The 20789-nt window shown below is 42.3% G+C and overlaps 1 protein-coding gene across 8 annotated transcripts in view; it reads right to left on the bottom strand.

Annotated features, from left to right (window-relative positions):
• Nucleotides 1-7569: 7569 nt before the first annotated feature.
• CREB5 (cAMP responsive element binding protein 5) overlaps nt 7570-20789 on the bottom strand; it is a 258620-nt gene continuing 245400 nt past the window's right edge. For all 8 annotated transcript variants that reach the window (XM_030237483.2, XM_030237479.2, XM_030237473.2 and 5 more), the window contains 3 exons: nt 16498-16725; nt 15506-15614; nt 7570-14355 (listed from right to left, as the gene is read on the bottom strand). In XM_030237483.2, coding sequence (XP_030093343.1) covers nt 14192-14355; nt 15506-15614; nt 16498-16725 — 501 coding nt within the window. In that variant the 3' untranslated portion in view covers nt 7570-14191. The remainder of the gene's footprint in view (nt 14356-15505; nt 15615-16497; nt 16726-20789) is intronic.

The raw sequence follows: 20789 nt of genomic DNA, 5'->3' as shown, positions 1-20789 counted from the left end.
CATGGGGCGAACCCTGCGGAGCGCCGCAGGACGGGCCCGCGGCCCCGGTTTGCAGGACGAGCGTCTTGCAGATTCCCCTCCCATTGTTACAGGTGTGGATGAGGCAGAACGGGGCCCTTTTAAAACCGGTGGGCTGAATTTTATAGTGGACTGAATGGGCATCGGAGAGCAAATGTACCTCTAAGGAAGGAATGCAGAGAGGACCCTCTGCCAACCATAATAATCTGTGTGACTAATAGGGAACACCGAGAACTGTTCCATTATATCATGAGACATTACATCGGGTTTGAAAAAATAATCTTTGATGACATGCAAAGGATTGGCAAGTGCATTTCAGAGAATCTTCCTTCATTTCTTCAAGGATTTCAACCCATGTTCATTATGTTATGCATAATTTAACTTTCTAAGCAGTTATATTGAACTTGCTGCTATGGGTTTTACATGTTCGTCATTTATATTTGGGGGAAGAGAAAGTGTATGAACTTATTTTTAAAATTACACATTTATAGCTCCTTGGAAGAATTAGAAACTGGAACTTCACAATAATTTTGCCATGTATTTCTAGACCTCGCCCAACATGCTGCAGTTTTGCAAAATGCCAGATATTAGCAAAACTCTGTTTGCATTTAGTCTCACAGAACCTACAGAGTAATATTTCCATATAAATAAATTACGATATCAGCTCTCTTTTTTTTGGTAATTTTAATATCACGGGTGTCAATCAGGAAGAAGATTGTTGCCTTTATTACAATGAATATAGAGCAAAACAAAGAACTTTTTAGAAAATGAATATCCTCTGGGGAAATTCAATAAATTTTTGTGAGACGAAAGCGGGTCTTATATATAAATATATAAAAGCTGGCTGTGTATTGTGCAAAACTTGCTTAGTGCTAAAGGAGTAAATGTATTGTAAATCAATGGTGGGTCCCATAGCACATTATAGCATATTTTATTGGGTTTTTACCTTATGGCAAGGTCCTTTATTAAGAATATATAAGAGCACACGCTGCTGAATACCTTGTTTTTCACAGTGCTCTGTACATAATGGAGGGGGTTTTTTTTCCACTTGTTTCATTAAACATTCCTGTAATTAATGCATTTAATGGGAATCCAGCAGTAACAAATATAAAATTTATTGTGGTTTAAAAAAACTGCTTCGGTTGCTACCTTTTCCATTAGCAAATGGCAATGACCAAGTTCCTCAAAATATTTCTGCTCTCACCCCAGAAATCTCCTGCTAAAACAGGTGATGTTTTCAACTGTGTAATGGGAAAGAAATGCCACGTAAATAATCCCTGTGAAGGATTCAGTATAAAACCAAAAAGTGTCTTTAAAATAATCCTCAAACCTCTCAGTCTCAAGCTTGATAAGAAGACGTCTGTATTAGCACTGGAGCTTGCTGGGTGAGTTATTAGGTGTTGAAAGACACCGTCTAGGAAGTCTGACCCATCAGAATTTGAATGTAAAAGGCAAGTGACAACTTCATGAATACATGAAAAGCCTTAGAGCCCGGTCCCAAAGCCCTCTTTCCCTGCCTGAAAAGCCCGTTTATCTTCAAATGAATAAGAGTTACAGAATTGGAACCTAAGGAAAAAACTGTTGGTATCCGTGGCCAAGGGAATGTCTCCCTCCCACCCATTTGATTAGAACCATGTGCAAGTTTGGCTAACGAGACTGTAGGGCTTTCCCCTCGCCTCTGTGGATGATTGTGGCATTTTATTTGAATGCTGGTATGGTTTCCCATTCCTGATCCTTGCAAGCTTTTGGTCTGGGCAAATAAAAAAGGAGATGTCAGAATCGGAGAATCTTTTTACAGCGTGTAAAAATCTTCCCATCTAATCCAAGAGGAAATCATAATGTGAAGAACATCAGTGTTTTAATGGCCTCCTAATGAGGATGAGTTTGGCCAGAGCTTTGAAGAAGACAAATGGAAAGCAAAACAGCTCATTTCTCCTTGAGGGCAAGGATTACAGTTCTTAGGGAGGACTGCATGGATATGCCTTCAGAAGGTAAAGCTTTGCCTGCCCGCAGTCTCCTGGCAGGGCCCTGATGTACGGGCTGTTGGCAAGAGCAGGAAAGGGGGGGTAGGAAAGCGGGGGGCGTGCTCACGCTTTCTGGTTTCTCTGTCAGTCTATTCCTCTCTGTGTACTGCTGGGAAAAATGAAGACAATTATATTTACCTAAATCCCTGGGTAATTAAGGCACTAAATTAAAGCCTGAGAAGCACTTGAAACTTTCAGATGAAAGAGCCCATAGACAGACAGCCCACTTGTAACCTCACATGTCTGGGGTTCTCCCTAAGGTATGAGGGATACACAGCAAACACTCTGTACAGCCGCAGATAGGTGATCACATCTAATTTTAAAGCCCTCATTACTCCCTCCTGACAGGTTTGGATGTTTGCCTGCCTAGTTCCAAGGCCAGTGTCGATCCATTTAAAATTAATATTTTTCATTCCTCTCTCTGCCGTATGCATTTAAAAGCTGTCCTTGGCTTTCGCTCTCAGCTGCTGGCTCCGATTAGCCCAGCAGCAGTGATGGAGCTCTGCTTTGCAGCTCTGATGGGTTCCTACTGCTCCCATACTGCATTAGAAGTAGAGTTTTCCTGGAAAAGGGACTGCTGTGTTCCTTACTTCTATGGCTTCAGTGAGCCAAAGGGTCCTATTTTCTGACTGGAAAAACAGGCCTTTCTCATCCCGTCCCAGAAACAAGCTGTGAGTGCCAGGGCTGTGGGTGTCGTGCTTCCTTCTGTGGCACTATCCCTTGACAGGGCTCAGCCCTGCACACTCCCTTTGCTTAGCATGGGCTTGCAAGGAAAGCAGACATGTTTCTGTGGGCAGATCAAGATGATACCTCTTCTTGCTGCTGCTAAAACAGATCTTTGTATAATTCTCCTGGAGTGACATGAGGCATAGCGTGACGGAAGAAATTGCCTTCGTGGAGATATGCATGAAGGTCTTTCTAATCAACCAAAAATGTGAGTTCTGCTCTGGAGATCCACTGTAAAAAGAATTTAAAAGCACATTGTAATCAGTAGCTTGGGTTTCTCTGTGTCTGCAGAGTGAGTATTGCTGACTCTTTGAAGGCAGAGAGCTGGTCATGTTTTAAAGCTACTTTTGGCTTCATGGGCTTTGGAGGGGGAGGACAACTCTGGGTATGGGTGATGGGTCAGTATAGAAACCTCACAACAACAACAGGGCAGAACCACTGCCACTAATGGCACAAGATGCAGACACCATCTCACTTGAGTTTCTGTCTGGTACCCTTGGCACAGCCTAGGAGTACAGCTTCACCACGCAGCAACTCACAAACATTTTGGCCGTCTTTCCATTTTCTGCTCATTCCTGCCCACGCACCTGCCCACTGTCCTTCCTGCCCTTGCCTGGCTCTGCACATGGTGAGCTGCATGGTTTGCCACACCAGTTAGCTACACTGGCAACATGATAAATAATTTTCCACTGCATTTTTCCCTAGGTCTTAGTCAGTCAGATTGGCTTGAGGCACAGTTAGACTAATGGCAGGGCATTGGTTTAGCTCAGCTTTTGCAGTGTCAAGTGTGCAGGAGTCACCTGCAGTACAGTGTCAAGTGTGTCAGTACAGTGGGACCTCTGCAAAACTTGCTGCCAGCATGTTACCACATTGTGTTCCTGTGGAACTGTGGGGCTGTGGGTGTCCCCCAGGCCCTTCACCTCATGCCACACAGTATTACCACAAACAGCTAGCAGAAGCACTTTCACAAAGGGCTGATAGTCCCTCAGCTATTCTACGGGATGAATTTAGGATTACAGGAATTAGGCACTCAGGTGGGAGTCAGTCAGTGCAGGTTGTCCTTACTCCATCTGAACGATAAAACCTGGACTCTAAATGCAGCCACCATTGCAGAAGGACATTGGTAGCAAAACTACCCCTTCCAAACTACCCCTTCCTCATCCAGCTTGTGAAAACTGCCTGACTTTAATTCTGACAATTTAACATAAAGATCAAAGTACAGGGAGTGACCACAGCAAAATACCAACAACAAGAGTCAAAACAACGGCTAGTGTTGTGATACCCTACATAACCCAGCGTAACCAGAGTCCACAGCCGTGTCTCACTGTGGACAGTTCCTTTTTCTTATCCATGGCTATGTGTTGTCTTTGTAGCACAGCTTCAAGCTAAGAAAAACTTCTGCTAATCTGGAATTGGCTCAACCACCATATAACACAGAATGAAAATGATTAGTGAAACAAAAGGGAAAGTGCAAGGAGGATATAGAGTCCTTCCATACAAAGCCTCCTGTCTTCCTATGGGATCCATTATAATCCAGAGGGCCCCAAATTTAAACTAATCCGTTTCTGCCTTTATTTATTTTTTCTCAACTCAATTTCCTACATGAACTGGCCAGTTATGTCAAATATTTTTCTTTCTTTTAAGTTGACTTTCTGTCAGCTGAATGCAATGCCCTGTGAAAACACCTGCTGACCTGCTGTATACACACACAGGCACACATCTCTGCTGTCTGCATCTGTATATCTGTATGGTCTATATGTATCTATAGAATCTATGTCTGCTTATCTATATACCTATATGTCTGTTTTTCTTCCTTTTAGAGCAGGACCCACAGGTTGCAAATTCCTCATCTCTGCAAAATACACTTTCAACCTTCCCTCTCTTTTGGGAAAGGCAGCTGCCTCACTGCTTCTAGTTTAGACTGCTCTGGCTTGCTCTGCTGGCAGGAATGGACTGATTCCTAGGGGAGTGGACTGATCAGGTTCACTAATGGTCAGGCTCTGGTGGTATTTTCTTACCTAACACAATCAGAACATGCGTCTTAAATATTTTATCAGCTTCGCTGGGTCATTCTCATTCTGTGGCATTGTATTGCCGGAGAATAGAGGCTAGAGGAAAAATACTGCTCAAGAATGCTGCAAGAAAGAGAGCTTTAGGCACATGGCAGTGCTAATGCCTTTCTTAGAGCCAGTAAAACAAATGTCCCTGTTGCTGCACAGCAGGGTGGAGGCAAAAAAAAAGTTAGGGCAATCGCAATAACAATTGCAATAACAAAGCAGACTAAAGAATTGAGCAAATAGTCCCAGACCATCCGTTCTTGGCTCTGACCTAAATGGTAGTGGTGGTCCTGGTATAACTTTGATCCCTCCTTTCTGATGCTTGATCTAATTTTTTGACTCCCTAGAAAAAAGTTCTCAGTAAATTTCTGTGATTAATCTTGTGTCTGTACCCTGTGGGTAAGCCCACAAATGCCTGTGAGTAAAGTGTAAAGAAAGTGGGTATAACAGGTTAATTATGGGGGTAGGATCAGAGCTGGAGTCTTCTGTAGTGGGCCCTCAGCAGCCAGTAGCTATTGTGGAGAAGAAAAAATCTCCATTGCCTGCCTCCAGCTAGACAGTGACTCCAGATGGGTAGGGGAAGCTGAAAGGTAGGTTTGTCCTTTGCTAGAGCCGTGGGTAGGAAGTGTTGCTAATGAGGGGACCTAATCACATAATTTCTGAGCCTGTCCCCAAGGGCTGCATGTGAGGAGATTCCCCGACAGATGCATGTGGGGAGATTATCCAAGAGGAGGTAAATATGCTTTGTCTCTTATGCTGAGAGTCAGTGTGATAGTGAAGAGCTTTGCATCCTTGCAGGTCAGGTGTTCCTTCTAGCCCAGTTTTTATAAACTTTTTTTAACAAAAAAGCACTCATGTCTGCCATGTTTTTCTGTCCTCCTGCTGAAGGGTTCCTCTAGCACCAGTTTAATTCAAATTTTTCAGCTACATCTGGGCTCGTGGAGGTTGACCACCTTCCCCTAGCTCCACACTCCTTTTCTGGGGAGATGTTTGCTTTCTCTGAATTGCTGGTTTTGCTCTGTTATTCTGCCTTGGTTTTTGCCAATGTCCTTGGGTACTTATGGTGTCCTCTGTGCTTGCTTATCATCCCTACTTGAACTCTGTGCTATATTTCATTAGTTTTGAATGCCCTTATAGCAAGAAGGCTGCAGCCTGGGTTCAGAAAAAAGCTGGGACACGTTGAGGAGCTATGTGGGTCCAACCAAAGCTCAAGAGGCTAGTGTGGCAGAGGGAAGGAGTCTATCTGTACTGCTGCTCTGACCAGTATAACCTGGGGCAACTTCTTGCAGATGCAGAGCGTCCTCAGCTTAGTCTAGTTCTGGCTGCATCCCTGCAAAGGAGAAGAGTGTGTGCTCACACTGATTCATTTTCTTGCTAATAATAACTTTGTTGTGATGTCCAGAGCTGCCTGGAGAGAGCAATAGTAACAGTGGACTGCTTGGAAGAGGAACAAATACTACGATCAGGTTTGGGAAACCATGAATCAGCTGTAAAGGGCAGTGTTACCTCAGTCTGAATACATCGTGCTTAGCTCATACTGTCAGGTGTAAATATAACTGTGTGGACAATAAAGTTATCCTGTGATACGTCTTCATGAGAGGCACCTATTTTTACAGATATGATGATCTTCTTTCAGTATTTGGCACCAGAGCAGGGGCCCTGATTTATAAATACATGTTAAGCAGTGTCATGCCATCCCTGCTTTAAAGGCAATGCAGGAGTATATGACCACAGAAAAGGATCCAGCTAATGCCGTGCCTTGATGTTTGGGGAAAACTTCTTCTGTTACCCCCTTAAAGAGGGAGCCATGTGCACCCACTGCCCCATCTTCCAGCTTTTACAAGGATGGGAACAGGGGCATGGCTCTGCCTTTTTCCTACCCATTTTAGGAGGGTGAATGCTCTTGGCCAGATTTAGCCTTTTAAAAACCTGGGGGGAGAGCAGCAGAAGCCATGCCTCTGCCCGGGCCCCCAAGGGAGCAGCACGGTCACACCTCATGGGGCCGATATCCCGCAGTGTGACACCAGCACAGAGCGCTTGCAGGCAGGCTGATCCTTGTCACCAAGGCTGCACCGCTTGGGTCAGGCCCTCGCTCTGGGACTGCCAGCAAGACATCAAGTTGCATTAATCTACAGCTAATCTAATTCCCACTGGAGAGATGGGTTCATCCCGACTAACTTTAGATTACAGTTTACACATTATTGTGCCAAGGTCTGTATTGGACCAATTTATAGTGAGAAATGAGGTTGGCAAGATAACAGGGGAATCACAATTAGAGCTAATTAGCCCAGCAGGAAATCCATTTCCAGGCAGCTTTTGGCAAGACGAGAGGTTGGCGGGATAACAAGCATGGAGTGTATTTTGATACAAGCACACTCCAGCTGCAAGGAAAAGTAAAGTAACAGCTTGTCTCATCCTTATGCGGAGGCCTCATGTCAGGCTCCACCACGTAAGTCTTTTTGTTTGAGACTTTGCAGCCTCCCTGCTTGGAAGAAGTTCAGAGAACTTGTTCATACCAAGTCACCTGGGCTGCTGGAGGACAATGGTGAGCTGCAAGGTCTGCACAGTGCCTTGCTCCTGCCACCAGATAGGAGTGTGCCCTGTACCGTGGTCCTCCTTCAGTTTGGAGGGAGATGAGGGGTTGTAGGTCATACTAGAAACCAGTGAGGAATAGCTTGGTTTAATTGCAGGAGTCACACATACGGTAAAATGTCTGGAGTATAGATACAGACAAACTATTGGAATTATTTATATTTGAGTGCTTTATTATATTGGAATTGCAGTGATATTATTAACATTTGTACAAATGCACAAAAATCCTTTCTCTTCTAGCTAGAAAGAGATGTAAAAATCTGACCTAGTTGAACAGTCTCAATGAACTCATTGTCCATTTGTAACAATAATGGGTTCACAATGCAACAAAAAGCTTAACATAAAATTAAACATATTAAATGCTGCAGCAAGTATTTACATTTATGTACCAAAAAAAAAAAAGTATCTCCCTCCAGTAAGGAAGGTGGTTGCTTTACAGAATAAAACAGACATACAAACACAAAACCTTTGCATACAATACAAACAACCTCAAGCCCAAAACTTACTGTGACAGCACCTTTTTTTAATATTATATATATATATATATATATATTTATATATAAACTTCGATAGTTTAGGCTTACTCCAAGCAGTGCTAAAAGTTCCTTAAAACCAGGACAATGGCAATAGTCCAAAGAAGCAATGTTCACTGATGAGCGCTACCCAGTGTTTGAAGAGAGCTGCTACAGAGAGAGGGATTCAGAGTTACGGCCACGGGCTGGGAAACACTTGGGTCCCAATGATAAAATCCTTGGCAAAACTCTCAGTGGCAATTGTTCTTACTCAGAAGAGCAAATACACCTTTCGTGCAAAGTAGTTTGTCTTGTGGAAGCATGCTAAATGTGATCTCTGTCAGGGAACTCCTTGCAATGTCAGCTCCGTGGGGTGAGGAAACTATTTCTCAGAAATTTCCTAGATTCCAGCAAGGGAAGCATTTCTTCCCTCCCACCTCCTTCACCCCAGGACACTGCTGCAGTTTCTGCAAAGCTGGAAGGAGCTTTCAGTCTTCATTCAGAAGGCTGTCATGCAGATTTTCAGTCAAGAAAGATATTTGGGTCTAAGACCCTCACGGCATCAGATGGCAGGCTCTGACCATGGGCTTTGTGAACAGTTCCACCAGGTGAAACTCAGCAATGCTAACATGTAACTTGCATAAATGTAGAACTGGAGATCCTGAATCCCAGGTATTACACATTGGTCTAAATATAATGAGTTGCAGTTATTGATTCCAGTCCAAGGAGAGCCTGGGAAAGGATCAGATTTCCACTTAAAGAATCAATCTTGTCTCTGAGTGTGTGTGAACACTGACATTTTTGGCCTCATGCAGTTTAGGATTTGCTATAAAGCCATTTTGAAAGTTATGGAAAACCAATAATGGCGAGCAATTTAGCTCTTAAGTGTAAAGCCACTGATAAAACTGAGATAACTGTAAGTTCTGGAAAAAAAAAACCAACAAAAAGAGGTTATGGATGTAAACAGTCTATTTTGTCTATGCAGTAAGGTGATGATTTCAGATGTTGAAAAATTGAACCTTTTTTTTTGGTGTTCAAATCGCTTGAGATTTTATTGCTTTTATTTGTTCTTAGAAGTTTTTTGTCTCTTGTTTTTTTTCTTTTTAAAGGTGCTGTCCCTAGTCAAGTTATAAGGCAACATATTTTATTGATTCAGAACTCTAATACATAGTATGGCCACTGTTACCACTGCAGCTTTGCAGCTACTGTGAGTTGGACAACAGTCAAAGTGCCTCACAATGCACAACAGAGCCAGTCTCCTGACCTTATGATATACAGGACACTTTGGTTCTTGGGATGAGAGATTATAAATGTAGCTTAAATGCTGCCTCACATCACACACATTGCATAATAAAACATTTATATGCTGTCATGAAGAGGGTGTAATGTCTAAGTCACACTGCAGACTGGCTGGTCTCAGCTTCTCCGCTTGGGCAGGTGTGAGAGACAAGTTGTAGATATGCCACCAGTGAAAGCATATAAATGTATCTGGTGCAAAACTTTTACAGGAGTATTTATAAATGATTCAACAAGGGAGCAAGAAAGAGAGCAAGAGCTAAAGTGCAATTTTAAAAGAATATAAATAATTGAAATGTAGAAATAAGATACTAATTAGTTGTAACTGGTTTTGTTTTATAGGCACAGTTTAGGTTTTATGTCTACAGATCAATTTTTTTCTCTTCTTCCCCCTCTAGTAATTTTCTCTGATGTATAATGGAGCTTCGATGATCTAAATCTAAGGAACACTGATTAGTAAGAGGACTGAAGAGGCAATGATAAGGCAGTATAGTGCAACTCACTATGTGATATTAGACAAGAAATGAGGATGGGGTTAGATCTTCTGTGGTGATGTATAAAATCAGCCCTAAAAAAAAAAAGCAGAAAAAAAGAGACAGGCTTTCCAGTTATACGTTGACTCATGCTTTCTAAAATGAGAAAGCACATTTTGCAATACAAAGGAAACAACTGAAGGTTTATAGTTTGTTTCATTGTTACCAAAAAAAAACCCAAAAAACCAACCAAACCAAAAAAAAAAAAAAAAAAAAAAAAAGAAGCAGATGCTGCTTCAAGGAAAACATTTAATTCTAGGAATTTCTGTACAACTGACCTCAGCAAACTGTTCCATCTTAGATGGATGACTTCTGCTTGAGACCCTGAAAGATTAAGATGCACACACACCTAGAGTAGTTTATTGCAAAACTATTGTAACTTTAAAAAAAAAACAACAAACAGATTCTGTACAAGAATACTGTTCAAATGGAATGTGTTAAAATAACATTTATTAATAAATACTTTATAAAATTCTATGTGAATACTAAATTAATAGATTCCTGTTTTAAAATTGCTTTGGTCCTCATGAATTTTCATAAATTCACTCTATACGCTTTTTTTTTAAAAAAGGTATTAGCTGCTAAAAAGCACATTTTGCCTAAACTAAAAGGCTAGTTTTCAACACTAAATATTGTTGCTTAAAAAAATATGAATCCTCAAAAGTTGGGCATTTAACAACAGTTACAGCTGGCTTGTTAGTTAACAGGACTGAGTCATTAACACTAAATCCACACACACTGAGGCACTGAACCATTGACTTTCCACTATTCAGAATATGGGCAGCAGACATTTAGCTTTATAGCAGGAATTAACTCCCAACAGCATGAAATTCTCCATAAATCATCATCATTGTTGTTGTCCTTATAAAACACACCATGATAGCACACAAACTACTTGTCTCCCACAGGCAGCGTTATGAATATGGCTTGTATAAATTGACTTGGGGAATGGGGGCTGGGGGTGCCAGAGCTGGATCGCAGCATCATTTCTTTCTGATCAAAGTATTGCAGTTCTCCGTGGCTGAGATTTCCAACCTGCTTCCAACGTCACACCCACGAGATGCTGTCTATGGTATGGTAACACCTCCTCTTGAGCAAGGCACTGGCCAAAGCTCACCATCCTGCAAGTGCCCTAGAGAGTGGATGATGGAAGTGGTCAGAGTTGTCCTTCGCTGGCAGTGGGATAGGGCACAGAGCCTGGTGAGCCCGGCAACAGGCTGGACTGGCAGGTCAAGAGGAAAGTGGAGCAGTCTCCAGAAGTAGCTCGTGGAAAAGCAGGATTCCTCCTTGATGGAATGAGCCCAGGAAGTGCATTTAGAATGACGTGCTTAGGAAGAGGCTGCTGCCACTGACCACATGGCAGAGGGACATCCTGGAGACAGAGGGCTGGGGCTTCCCCCACAGCCCTTGCTCAGGCAGCCTCCAGTGCCTGGTTGGACCAGCAGCTTGAGGAAAGGCTGCAGGATCACTCCCCTGGAAAACAAGAGCATTTTAATGTGGAAGCAAATCTGATGAATAATATAAGGTGCCTGGTATGGTTGGTCCTTTTCCCAATGATACGGCCGATATAAATATGCTGCATGTTGTCTTGGCCTGTGAACCTGCAGCAGAGTTACAAGAAGCAATAGCAAATAGTTTTTCATCCTTTACTTATTTCCACATCACTAGCAAGGATTGTACCTAAAGGCCAATAGTATAGAGAGGAGACATTTCATTGTAATTACACATTTAAGCCAACATGTGTGGTTGGCTTGCCTAGTTAGCATTAAAAAAAGAAATAATTGAGCTATATATAATACACATCAGTCAAACTGTCAAGCTGCTGAATTTAACAAAACTTAGGCAACGTTTTTTGTATTTTTTCCTTTTTTTTTTCTTTTTAATGTAGAGGCTTTCATTTTAACAGCTAAATATTTTAATTGAGGAGACTGAATAAAATGAAGCTAAACCGTAATTCAAGTGCAGTGTAGCTCAACTGGGTATTCTAATATTACCAACAACTTTGATTTTTATTTTTTAATGTATTTAAGTGCTACCCATATAGAGGTAAAGTTTTTTAAATTAACCCTGCAATGGCATTTCCTTTTAGATGGTGAATGATGAAATTCAGATGTGGGGGAAATGCTTATTTAGGTTTTTCACATAGTGGATACTCAGCTGGAACATTTCTCTCGACTGCATATTTGAAAAAAGTTCTCTTGGGAGCCATGATGAAGCAAAACCATTTAGCTATTACAACTGGAGATTAAAAAAAATTATAGATTCAGTATTTAAAACACTTTAAAAGTATATGTTTGTCTAAAATATAATAGAAAATCCTTTACATTTGTATTTTTTCATAATTTTTTTTTGGTTCTTAGACTATATAATCAAGTCAAGATTTACACTGTACACTAAAAATCTTCTTCTTTTGAATGTATTTGCATAAATGGAAAGCGAGCTGTTAAAGAAAAGGATACTGATAAAAAGTTAGTCACCAAGATAAGAACTAATTCGGCAATGACTGATGCTCTGAAATTTGCTTTCCCTTCTAGACAGGCCCTGCTCCTTACAGAGTCTCCTCACACTTCAGTTGTTTCACTCTCCCTCCCGCATAGAGAAGGCCCACCCTTTTAAAACTCATGACTTCTCCAAAGACCAAAGACCCAGTCTTTGAGGAAGAGAGCTTTGCTTCAGAACAAAGTGTGTTCGGGGCTAGAGGATTTGCTGGGAATAATGTGAATTTTGCTCTTGAAGATGCAGCTCAAAATGTTTGAACATTTCAGCTTGCTCCCTGGGTGAGCAGCAGGAGGTTTTGCCTCTGACAGATTTGAGAGCAAAATCAGGTCTCAATATACAGCAAGGCAGCATAATTAACTGGCATCATCTCTGTCTGATTTTCCCATCAATCACTGGGACCACTCGGGGATGCAAATCAGTTGTGCTGAGGGGCAGGCTCAGAGTCCAAACAAAAACCTTAATTGTAGCATAAGGCTCTTTTCCAGACCCTCTCTGCAGGACTGTATTTTATCCCAAGTGTGGGACTTGGCATTCTTGCAGCATTTTTTAGCTGCTGCGTGCCTTCTAAAAATTATTTAGCGTCCTAAAGAACAATTCCTTACCCGTGGTAAGCGGGTGTTAAGTGCCATTAAAGTCAGTGAAGCTACACTGCTGTCTGCCAGCTTGGGATCAGTCCGTGAACGGTTTAAGGAATGCCTGCAGAGAGCAGGTCTTTCCCTGGGAATTAAAAATGGCATTTTTCCAACTGGTCAGAACTATTACACTGATTTATTTCTCATTTATAGCCCATGAAGCCTGAGGCTCTTAGCTTTCGTTGCTAGAACAACGCAACCAGGTTAGGGAACAGAACTTTTCCGAATTATTATACACTACATGGATTTTCCTACATTAATGACTGGCAGTGCAAAAAATTTCTGTGACTCTCAGGTGTTGCTCGCTATGCCTCTACTGCACCACAGAAGCTTACAGGGCTGCTAGCATCAACACAGCTGGCTCACCATCCTGCTTCACCTGCGGCTGCGCTGTTTTCACCTTTCCCTATTTATTAAAAACACTAAATCAGGAGCATTTGTATTTTTTAAAAGCCAAATGCTTGGCGCAGCCCAACTGCTGGTGAAGACCTAGTGAAAGCAGCAGCCGTGCCGACAGTTTTAAGGTGGGCTTGAAGTTTTTCTTGTTCATTACCATTCTTTGAGAAAAAAAGGGAAGCGAGAAAGCCTTGGAATGAAAAAAAAAAAAAAAAAAAAAAAAAGGCAAGGAAAAAACCAGCTGGAAAATGAAAAGGGAAGGGAAAAGGAAGGTGTGAGAATAACTGGAGGAGAAAAAGGCCAGGATAGGAGAAAGAGGAGAAGGGGGAGGGCTAGACAAAAGAGCACGCTATTTGGGCTTGATTTTGTCCTGAAGCCACATCCTATATAACTGCTCTGAAAGAGGCTCTGAATGCAAGACGCGGTCTGCTGATAGCACAACGCTAACTCTTTTTTATTATGCTGTCAGCAGATGCCCTCGGTCTATATTTATAGCCTAATTACTCCTAGTTACCTATGTTTGACTCTGTTTAATACTTTTCATGCCTCACATTGGCTAACAAGCTGCAGTTTAACACAACTTCGTATTTCTGAGGCTGCAGGCTAGACTGGTGAGAAGGAAACATGACTATGTACAGAAACAGTTAGGTTTATAAACAAGTAACTGGTACCAAAAAAATGGAGAAAGCACCAAAGCATTTCTCAAGCTGATAGAATATTAATTGCGTAACTCCCTTTTATGTAACTAAGTATAAAAGACATTTTAATAACTATAAAAATGAATAGCCAGAGTCTTTCAAGAACTGAGGAATCTTCCAGGCTTGAGTTACGGTTGCAAATGTCCTTAGCAGAGAGGATGCTTTGATACGGTACCACACTCCCCCAGCAGTTTCTGATCAACCACTTTTAAAGGATGGGGTTGATGTCTGTTCTGTGGCTGGCGAGCTGGGTGAGAGTGGAGCTTCCCACGACGTCGCTGACGGAGGAGGAGGTCGTTATGGTGTTGTGCTGGATGACTTGCTGCTGGGAGCAAGCTGGGACTGGGCTTGCAGGAGGACTGCTCTCGGGACCTGGGAAGGGAATGAGGGCACAGAGACAATACACATTCATTTTTCCATCCGAGTAAAAAACCTAGGCTAAGTGATCCTCTTGGAAATACTGATCACCTGAAGCATGCACAAGGTCCAGGATTTCAAAATATAATTACAGTTAGGCAACACTCTCTGTCTTAAGATTGTTTTAGCTTTCTTTTTTTTTTCAAGCTAGCTTCTCTGATCTCAACCTGACTTCAGGAGTTGAGTCTTGAAAAATGTCCAAGGCCCTAATAACTGAAACTAATGTTGGGGTAAAAAGTCTGATATCTTAAGGTCTTTAAAATGAGTTGGGATGCTTAAATGCTTTATTTGTTCCAGCAGGAATCAAAATTAGAGTGCAGTGCACTGCAGCACAGAAAATCTAATTCAAGCAACAGCTGATAGGCATGTAATGCAATTATGTGTTTTTTTCTTTGAGTACTGTTAAAGAAACAGATGCATAGTGATGCAGAGGAGACAGGAATGGGCTCTATTTTAAGACAGTGTCACAATCTAGCAAGCCCTGAGGCACTTCTGAACCATTCTAGAATGAAACAGAGAATTTGTCGCTAAATTACTACACTCACAAAATGCATCAACTAGAAAGAATTGATTAAATGTCTCTGCTAGCTGAGAATTTTTTGGAAAAAAAAAAAAAAAGAAAGAAAGATGAGAGTTAAAAAAGAATTAACAAACCTTGAAAACCTGTGCCAGGCCTGGTCTGTGCCACTGTCAGAGCACAGTACCATTTTCGCTGGAGGGGACTGTAATGTTTTCCTTTTTAACTTTCCTTTTGAGAGTTATTTTAAGGTTCTGGCAGCGCCGTGCCCAGGAGGACTCTTGCAGGTTTGGAGCTGTGAGTTCAAGCAGGATCCTCCACAGGGGAGTGAGCGTCCATCCGTGTGCATCTCCTTGCCGAAAGGAGGGGTGGGGAAGACTAGCTCTGCTGTGTGGGATGCAAACCGGGGCTTTTTTGGTTTTGAGCGGGGCTGGATAGATAAGGGCAGGAGATTGGATGGCTCGGATGATGTTTGAGAAGACAGGCTCAAGTGATAACATGACCAAGAAAGGGTTCTGGAGGGAAGAACTGGAAGGTTTGCTTTCCTGTGAGGAGTGTGGAGACAGCGCAAACATACCAGCTACTTACTTAGATATCCTTGTGATTCTTTCTGCATAGCTGTTATCGGACAGTCTTTATGTGTTAACAATAACTGTTTCAGCTGTGCTACCTCATTTTTCAGCATGGAAACCTCGTTCTAGAGAGGAAAGAGAGACTTTGGTTAGCAACAAAGCTTAAACCACACTATTCCACAAAACTTCTACCCAAGAACATAAAACCTGCTCCGTAACTTTGAATGAACTGAGCAAAAAAGACATTCAGGAGCTTGTGTGCCGGGTTTATTTTAACATTGTCAGTGACATTATTTTGTAACCTCTGAAGGCAGTCTGAAAAATGAACTAATTTCACAGCACCAGAGATACTTAAGACAATGTTTCAGTCTACTTGAGAAATACTGGGGCTTTCTGTCACCTACAGCTCACCTGCAAGCCAGTGCCTGGGTGCTGCTCACACCTCTGAGTTTTGTGGGAGAATGTTTTGGAGGAGTGCCATTCTACAAATGGTTTTCTGCCCTTGGCAGCACACAGGCACATCTCGGCGTGAAGCAGAAGTACTGTGCCTACCATAAGAAGGACAGCGCTGTAAGAAAGGCTTTTATTATCATATTTGTGGTATTTTCATCTATCCAGCTTTCTTCACTGATAGAACTGATATATTTGTGCTTCTATCTCGCTGGCTTTGAATGAGGGTTTAACTGCATGCCCTGCTCTGAAGAAATTTTTTACAGACATGTTAATGGCACTTCAAAAAAAAAATCCCCACAAAAAACAGTGACAAGGAAAGAAAATAAATACAACTCCATCTATTGAAGGCTTCTAAATCCCAAGACAGCTTTTTCCTGGCTTATCCTGCTAAAATGTAATTATTTCTTTAATTGAAGCACACACATCTTGATTAACAGGCTGATTGTGCTTGAGCTCCCACTAGGAGCTGACTGTGCGGGGGCAGCCCCAAAGGCACCGTCAGTCAAGCACAAAGAGCCCCTCTGTGTCCTCAGGGGCGCAGACAGTGGCTCGCACCTGAAGCTGCATGTTTGTCTGGGTGAGCTCTTCTGCTTTCTTTTCCAGTGACATCACCCAGACCTTCCTCTTCTGTCTGCAGCGCGTGGCAGCAGCTCGGTTCCTTTCCAGAAATTTCCGCCTCCTCTCATCTGGGTCTTCATCCACCACCCTCCTCCGGCGACCTCCAGTCGGCTGTGGTGGCTGTACCGTCTGCGTGGGCTGCATCTGCTGCGCCGCCGGCGAAACCTGCAGGGCAAGAAGATGTTTTGCAGGGTGTGTTGAGGGGGGGAAGTTACGGAGAAGGATGCTGAAATGGGAAGGGGAATTGCACACACTCTGCCTGCTCCCCAGAAAGATCTGCAACAGGCTCCAGTCAAAAGCTGCACTGAAAGCAGCTGCTGGCAAATCCTTGCCATAGTCGAAGAAGAGATTTTTTTAAATGATCATCTCAATATTTTTTCTCCCTTGAGTTAGTTCTTAAAAGCATTCACTTTGATGCATTTTCTGCCACCACCTATTTCAAATCTGAAATGTCCAGTTTCTCTCATGATCTGTTTGAATCAAAGCAAAGGACTGTAGTGGTCTAATTTCTGTGTATCTCTTTCTCTCCTTGACCCGCAGCTGCCTAAAATTTTAGGCCATTTATATTTTCCAAGCTTCACCATCTCTACCTCTATTTTTGCCATCTCTGGAGACAGAAGCTGCAGAGCTCTTTGTGCCTGCATGGAGCTGGGAAGCTGTGGTCTGGGATTGCACAAAGGCAGCAGACCTCATTGCCCCTCATGGGCATAGAAAGTCTTTAGGTTGAATCTGTGTTTTGATGAATTGAACTTGAACCTATGTTTTGATGTCCCTGCACTGTGTGGATAAGGGATATTCCTCTTACCAGTTTCCATTTGACTTCTGTGCTGTGGATGCTATTCTTGTTTTTATTCAATTTATCCCTGGCTTTGAGAGTATAGGAACACCACATCCAGTCCACTGATACAAAACTATGGAAAAATATATGTATTTATGCTTTTTCAAGTACAAGGGAGTATTGATCCTGCTCCTGAGAGTAACTGGCCCACAATATTACAGAAAAGGTGCATGGTGGGGGCATGTAAACTGTTCTGCAACTGACTCCTGGGCAGATGGAACATTCCCATGTCCCTGTCAGGAACCAGCACCAGATTTTATGTTCTACTCCCTGGGAATAGGCTTTTGGACTACTTTCCTGCCTGTCTGTGGCACCCAGGCTATGGGGCTCTGGAGACACCCTCTCCCTCTGCTTGGGGTCTGGGAACCCAGTCCATGGATCCTATTTCTCACACTCAGCTTACATTGCTGCTGCCACTCCTGCACAGTCTGGAACAGTCTGGAAACTGGAATTGTTGACTCAAAATTAACCCTCTTGTTCTGGCAAAGACCCAAACCTCCAAGGTGCTTCCTTTTGACTCCAGGGAGTGGACGCTCTCAGTGCTTTGTCAGGCTGAGCCCTGAATTTCAATTGCTGCAATTAACATGTTTGCCTAACACCTCAGTCTGTCTCAATTAAAACGATACTATCGTCTTGAGTCTTGCGAAGTTGAGGTGGCTATTCTGTCTAGAATCTAGTTTGCTCCCTCCCCCAGCTGACTTGTGGCAATTACAGTGGCAATTTTATGTGTAATTATTCTGTACATCTGATAATGCTTTTTTTGCATAAAGCCAAATTTATTCTCAGCTTTATGTTGCACAGTCAGGGAATCTCTCTCACAGGAGCAGAAAAAAAAATTCTTAAGAATAACCTTCTAAAATAAATAAGTCAACCCACATTTTCTGACTGATTTTGAAAATTTCAGCTTGCATGAACTCCATATGTTTGCTGATAAAATCTTCAACATGCTATCCACACTGAGGGTTGGAGTGCCAGGTCCATGGCAGCTGCAGTGGGCACATCCCCCATTCTCACCAGCATCCCCTGCCTTCTGCCAGGAGACCGCTGCCAAGGGATTCCAGCTGCTCCCAGTCCACCAGGGCTGGGCATGCTGCCTCTTTAACAGCATGTCTGAGTGCAGAGGTCTCAGAAGTACCTTTTAATGTCAACATCTCATCAAAGACCTTTCATTTTCCCATACATAACACCTTTCCAGACTTCAGAGATTTGTTATTTATATTTCCTTATCCCTTTTTGCTCCTTTTCCATTCAGCTTTAAAAATTCTTGTTTCTTAACTCTCTCGGTGAAGTCTGGTACAAAGGTAGAAAAAGGTAATGATACAATTTATTTTTTTTTAAATTCCTCTTATGTGGTCATTTTCTCCTGAATAACTAGTGAGTAATATATCAGGCAGTGTCTGGGTAGTCAGAGTGCATTTTCAGTACAACAAAATCTTCTCTCCATCTCAGGAAGATATTAATTATAAGGGCTGCCATTATTCCCCTAATAATGTCACGTGGGATAATTAACTGACTCCTACTTCATAGCTCTTAAACCTGAAATATGTTAGACTATATCTTAAAGCAGCATTCTCTAGCAGGATTTCATTGCCCTGCCTAGGACAGAAGAAAGAAAATGAACTAAATATAAAAATGAAGGTTAATTTTGGTGTTCTTAGAGGATGCTAATCAGGTATCCATCATGAAGACAAACATAGGACAGCTAAGAGAATGAAATGGCATCCAAACCACAACTCTGCTTGAACTATCACTCTGCCAAGCTTGATATAAAGAAATCCTTAGAGGATCAATGCAGAATAACACTGATTTTTATAGTAGTTCAGTCAGCATAGCTAGAACTTGGTAAAATATCTCTCTTTCTCAGAAAGATACATACCAGAACCTGATTTCTACTTTTATCCAATATTTACTTCTGTTCTTTGCAATTTGCCACAATACTAATACCCATTCACTCATTCTATGAAAACATAATGCCTTGGGCTCCTGTGTATCAAAATGGAAGCTGAAAAGCATGAAATTAATTCTAACATTACAGGAGGGCACAGTGCAGAATAACAACAGTCTTGGCATGGGAGTATGCAGCTTACAGCAGCATGGACCATGCTGTCATTTGGCAGGTGGTTTGGAATGGAAGAATCTGGCTCAGAAGAATAAGGAGGTTAATAATTAGAAAATCGCACCATAAAATTAACGTCTGCTGGAGCAATCTGATCCCCAAAGAGGCCATTACCATGGGGACTATGGATGAGCTTTGAAAGTAATAACTATGTGGTTATTACTTAGCAAGCCCTTCTTTTCCCCCCTCCAGTGCATCTGTTCAGAAATCACTATTGCCTTTGCACCAGAGGAACAGATGCACAACAAGAGCTCTGCTGCCTGGGGAAGCCACTGACCCTGGGATTCCTACTCCATCACCCTCTGTCTGATCCCTTTGGTGACACTTGCACCCATGGACAAGGTGAAGATCTCCTTGATCTCCCATGGGGTCTATTGCCTCCAGCGACATGCTGTGCATGGGTCATCTGACTGCACAGATCCAGCTCCAGAGACCGTGTAGTACTGGACACAGAGTGACCCTGACACAGCTGTGTGGTTGCCAGTCAGCCCACCTACCCATGTGCCTGTATCTCTTCTTGCCTGCCTGAGAGACTTTTTGATGCCAGCTAGCAGGGAATACAAAGCACAAGAAGCTGAAGCTGTCCTAACTGAGTAAGAAAGTCAAGGTCCCTGTTCAAGTGGGTCTAGAGGAAGGCAATTGGTTCACTGATCTTGTCCTTAAACTGTGAGGTTTGTTTCCCCATGGTAGCTGTTTTCCCCAGTAGTTTTCTCCTCATCTGTTTAAAGTGGTGTTGTGTGGATGTTTTGCAGCAGTGTTCCATGCCTTGGGATCTTATGGCCTCAACTGCATTAACATGTTTATCCTCTTAACCCCTCAGTGAAAGTTAAGTGGCTTCTGCCATCTCATCCGTGGAGTCCTCAATCGGCTAAGCACAACTTTATCCTTACTCTCTCAGTGATCTCCAGTTTGGTTTCTCTGATACGAGATGATGTCTTTTCATTGGAGTTTTTAAACAACTCCAAGGAAAATAACTCATTAACAGATGGGAAAATAATTGAATTCACAAAGTAAAAACTGAAGTAAACTTAGGAAAGCTATGGACATCCTCTCACAGGGGAGTCTGCTGCTCTTACTTAGACTGTTTCTCTAAAGCTGACAATTCATTTTACATTAGCAAATACTTTAGGGAGATCCCATGCGCTTGCAGCCTCTGCAGTAATAAAGCTAAATGTTAGTAAATAGTTAATGTTGTGGGACACTGGGATGCCAGCCAAATACTCTAATTTTCTTTAATGCTTTCTAAGAGCTTGTCTGAAAGGTATTTGCAAGCAC

Source organism: Serinus canaria, chromosome 2 (genome assembly GCF_022539315.1).
Source record: "Serinus canaria isolate serCan28SL12 chromosome 2, serCan2020, whole genome shotgun sequence".
NCBI lineage: Eukaryota > Metazoa > Chordata > Aves > Passeriformes > Fringillidae > Serinus > Serinus canaria.
Note: the sequence above shows the minus strand (reverse complement) of the source record. Positions and strands in the feature narration are given on the sequence as shown.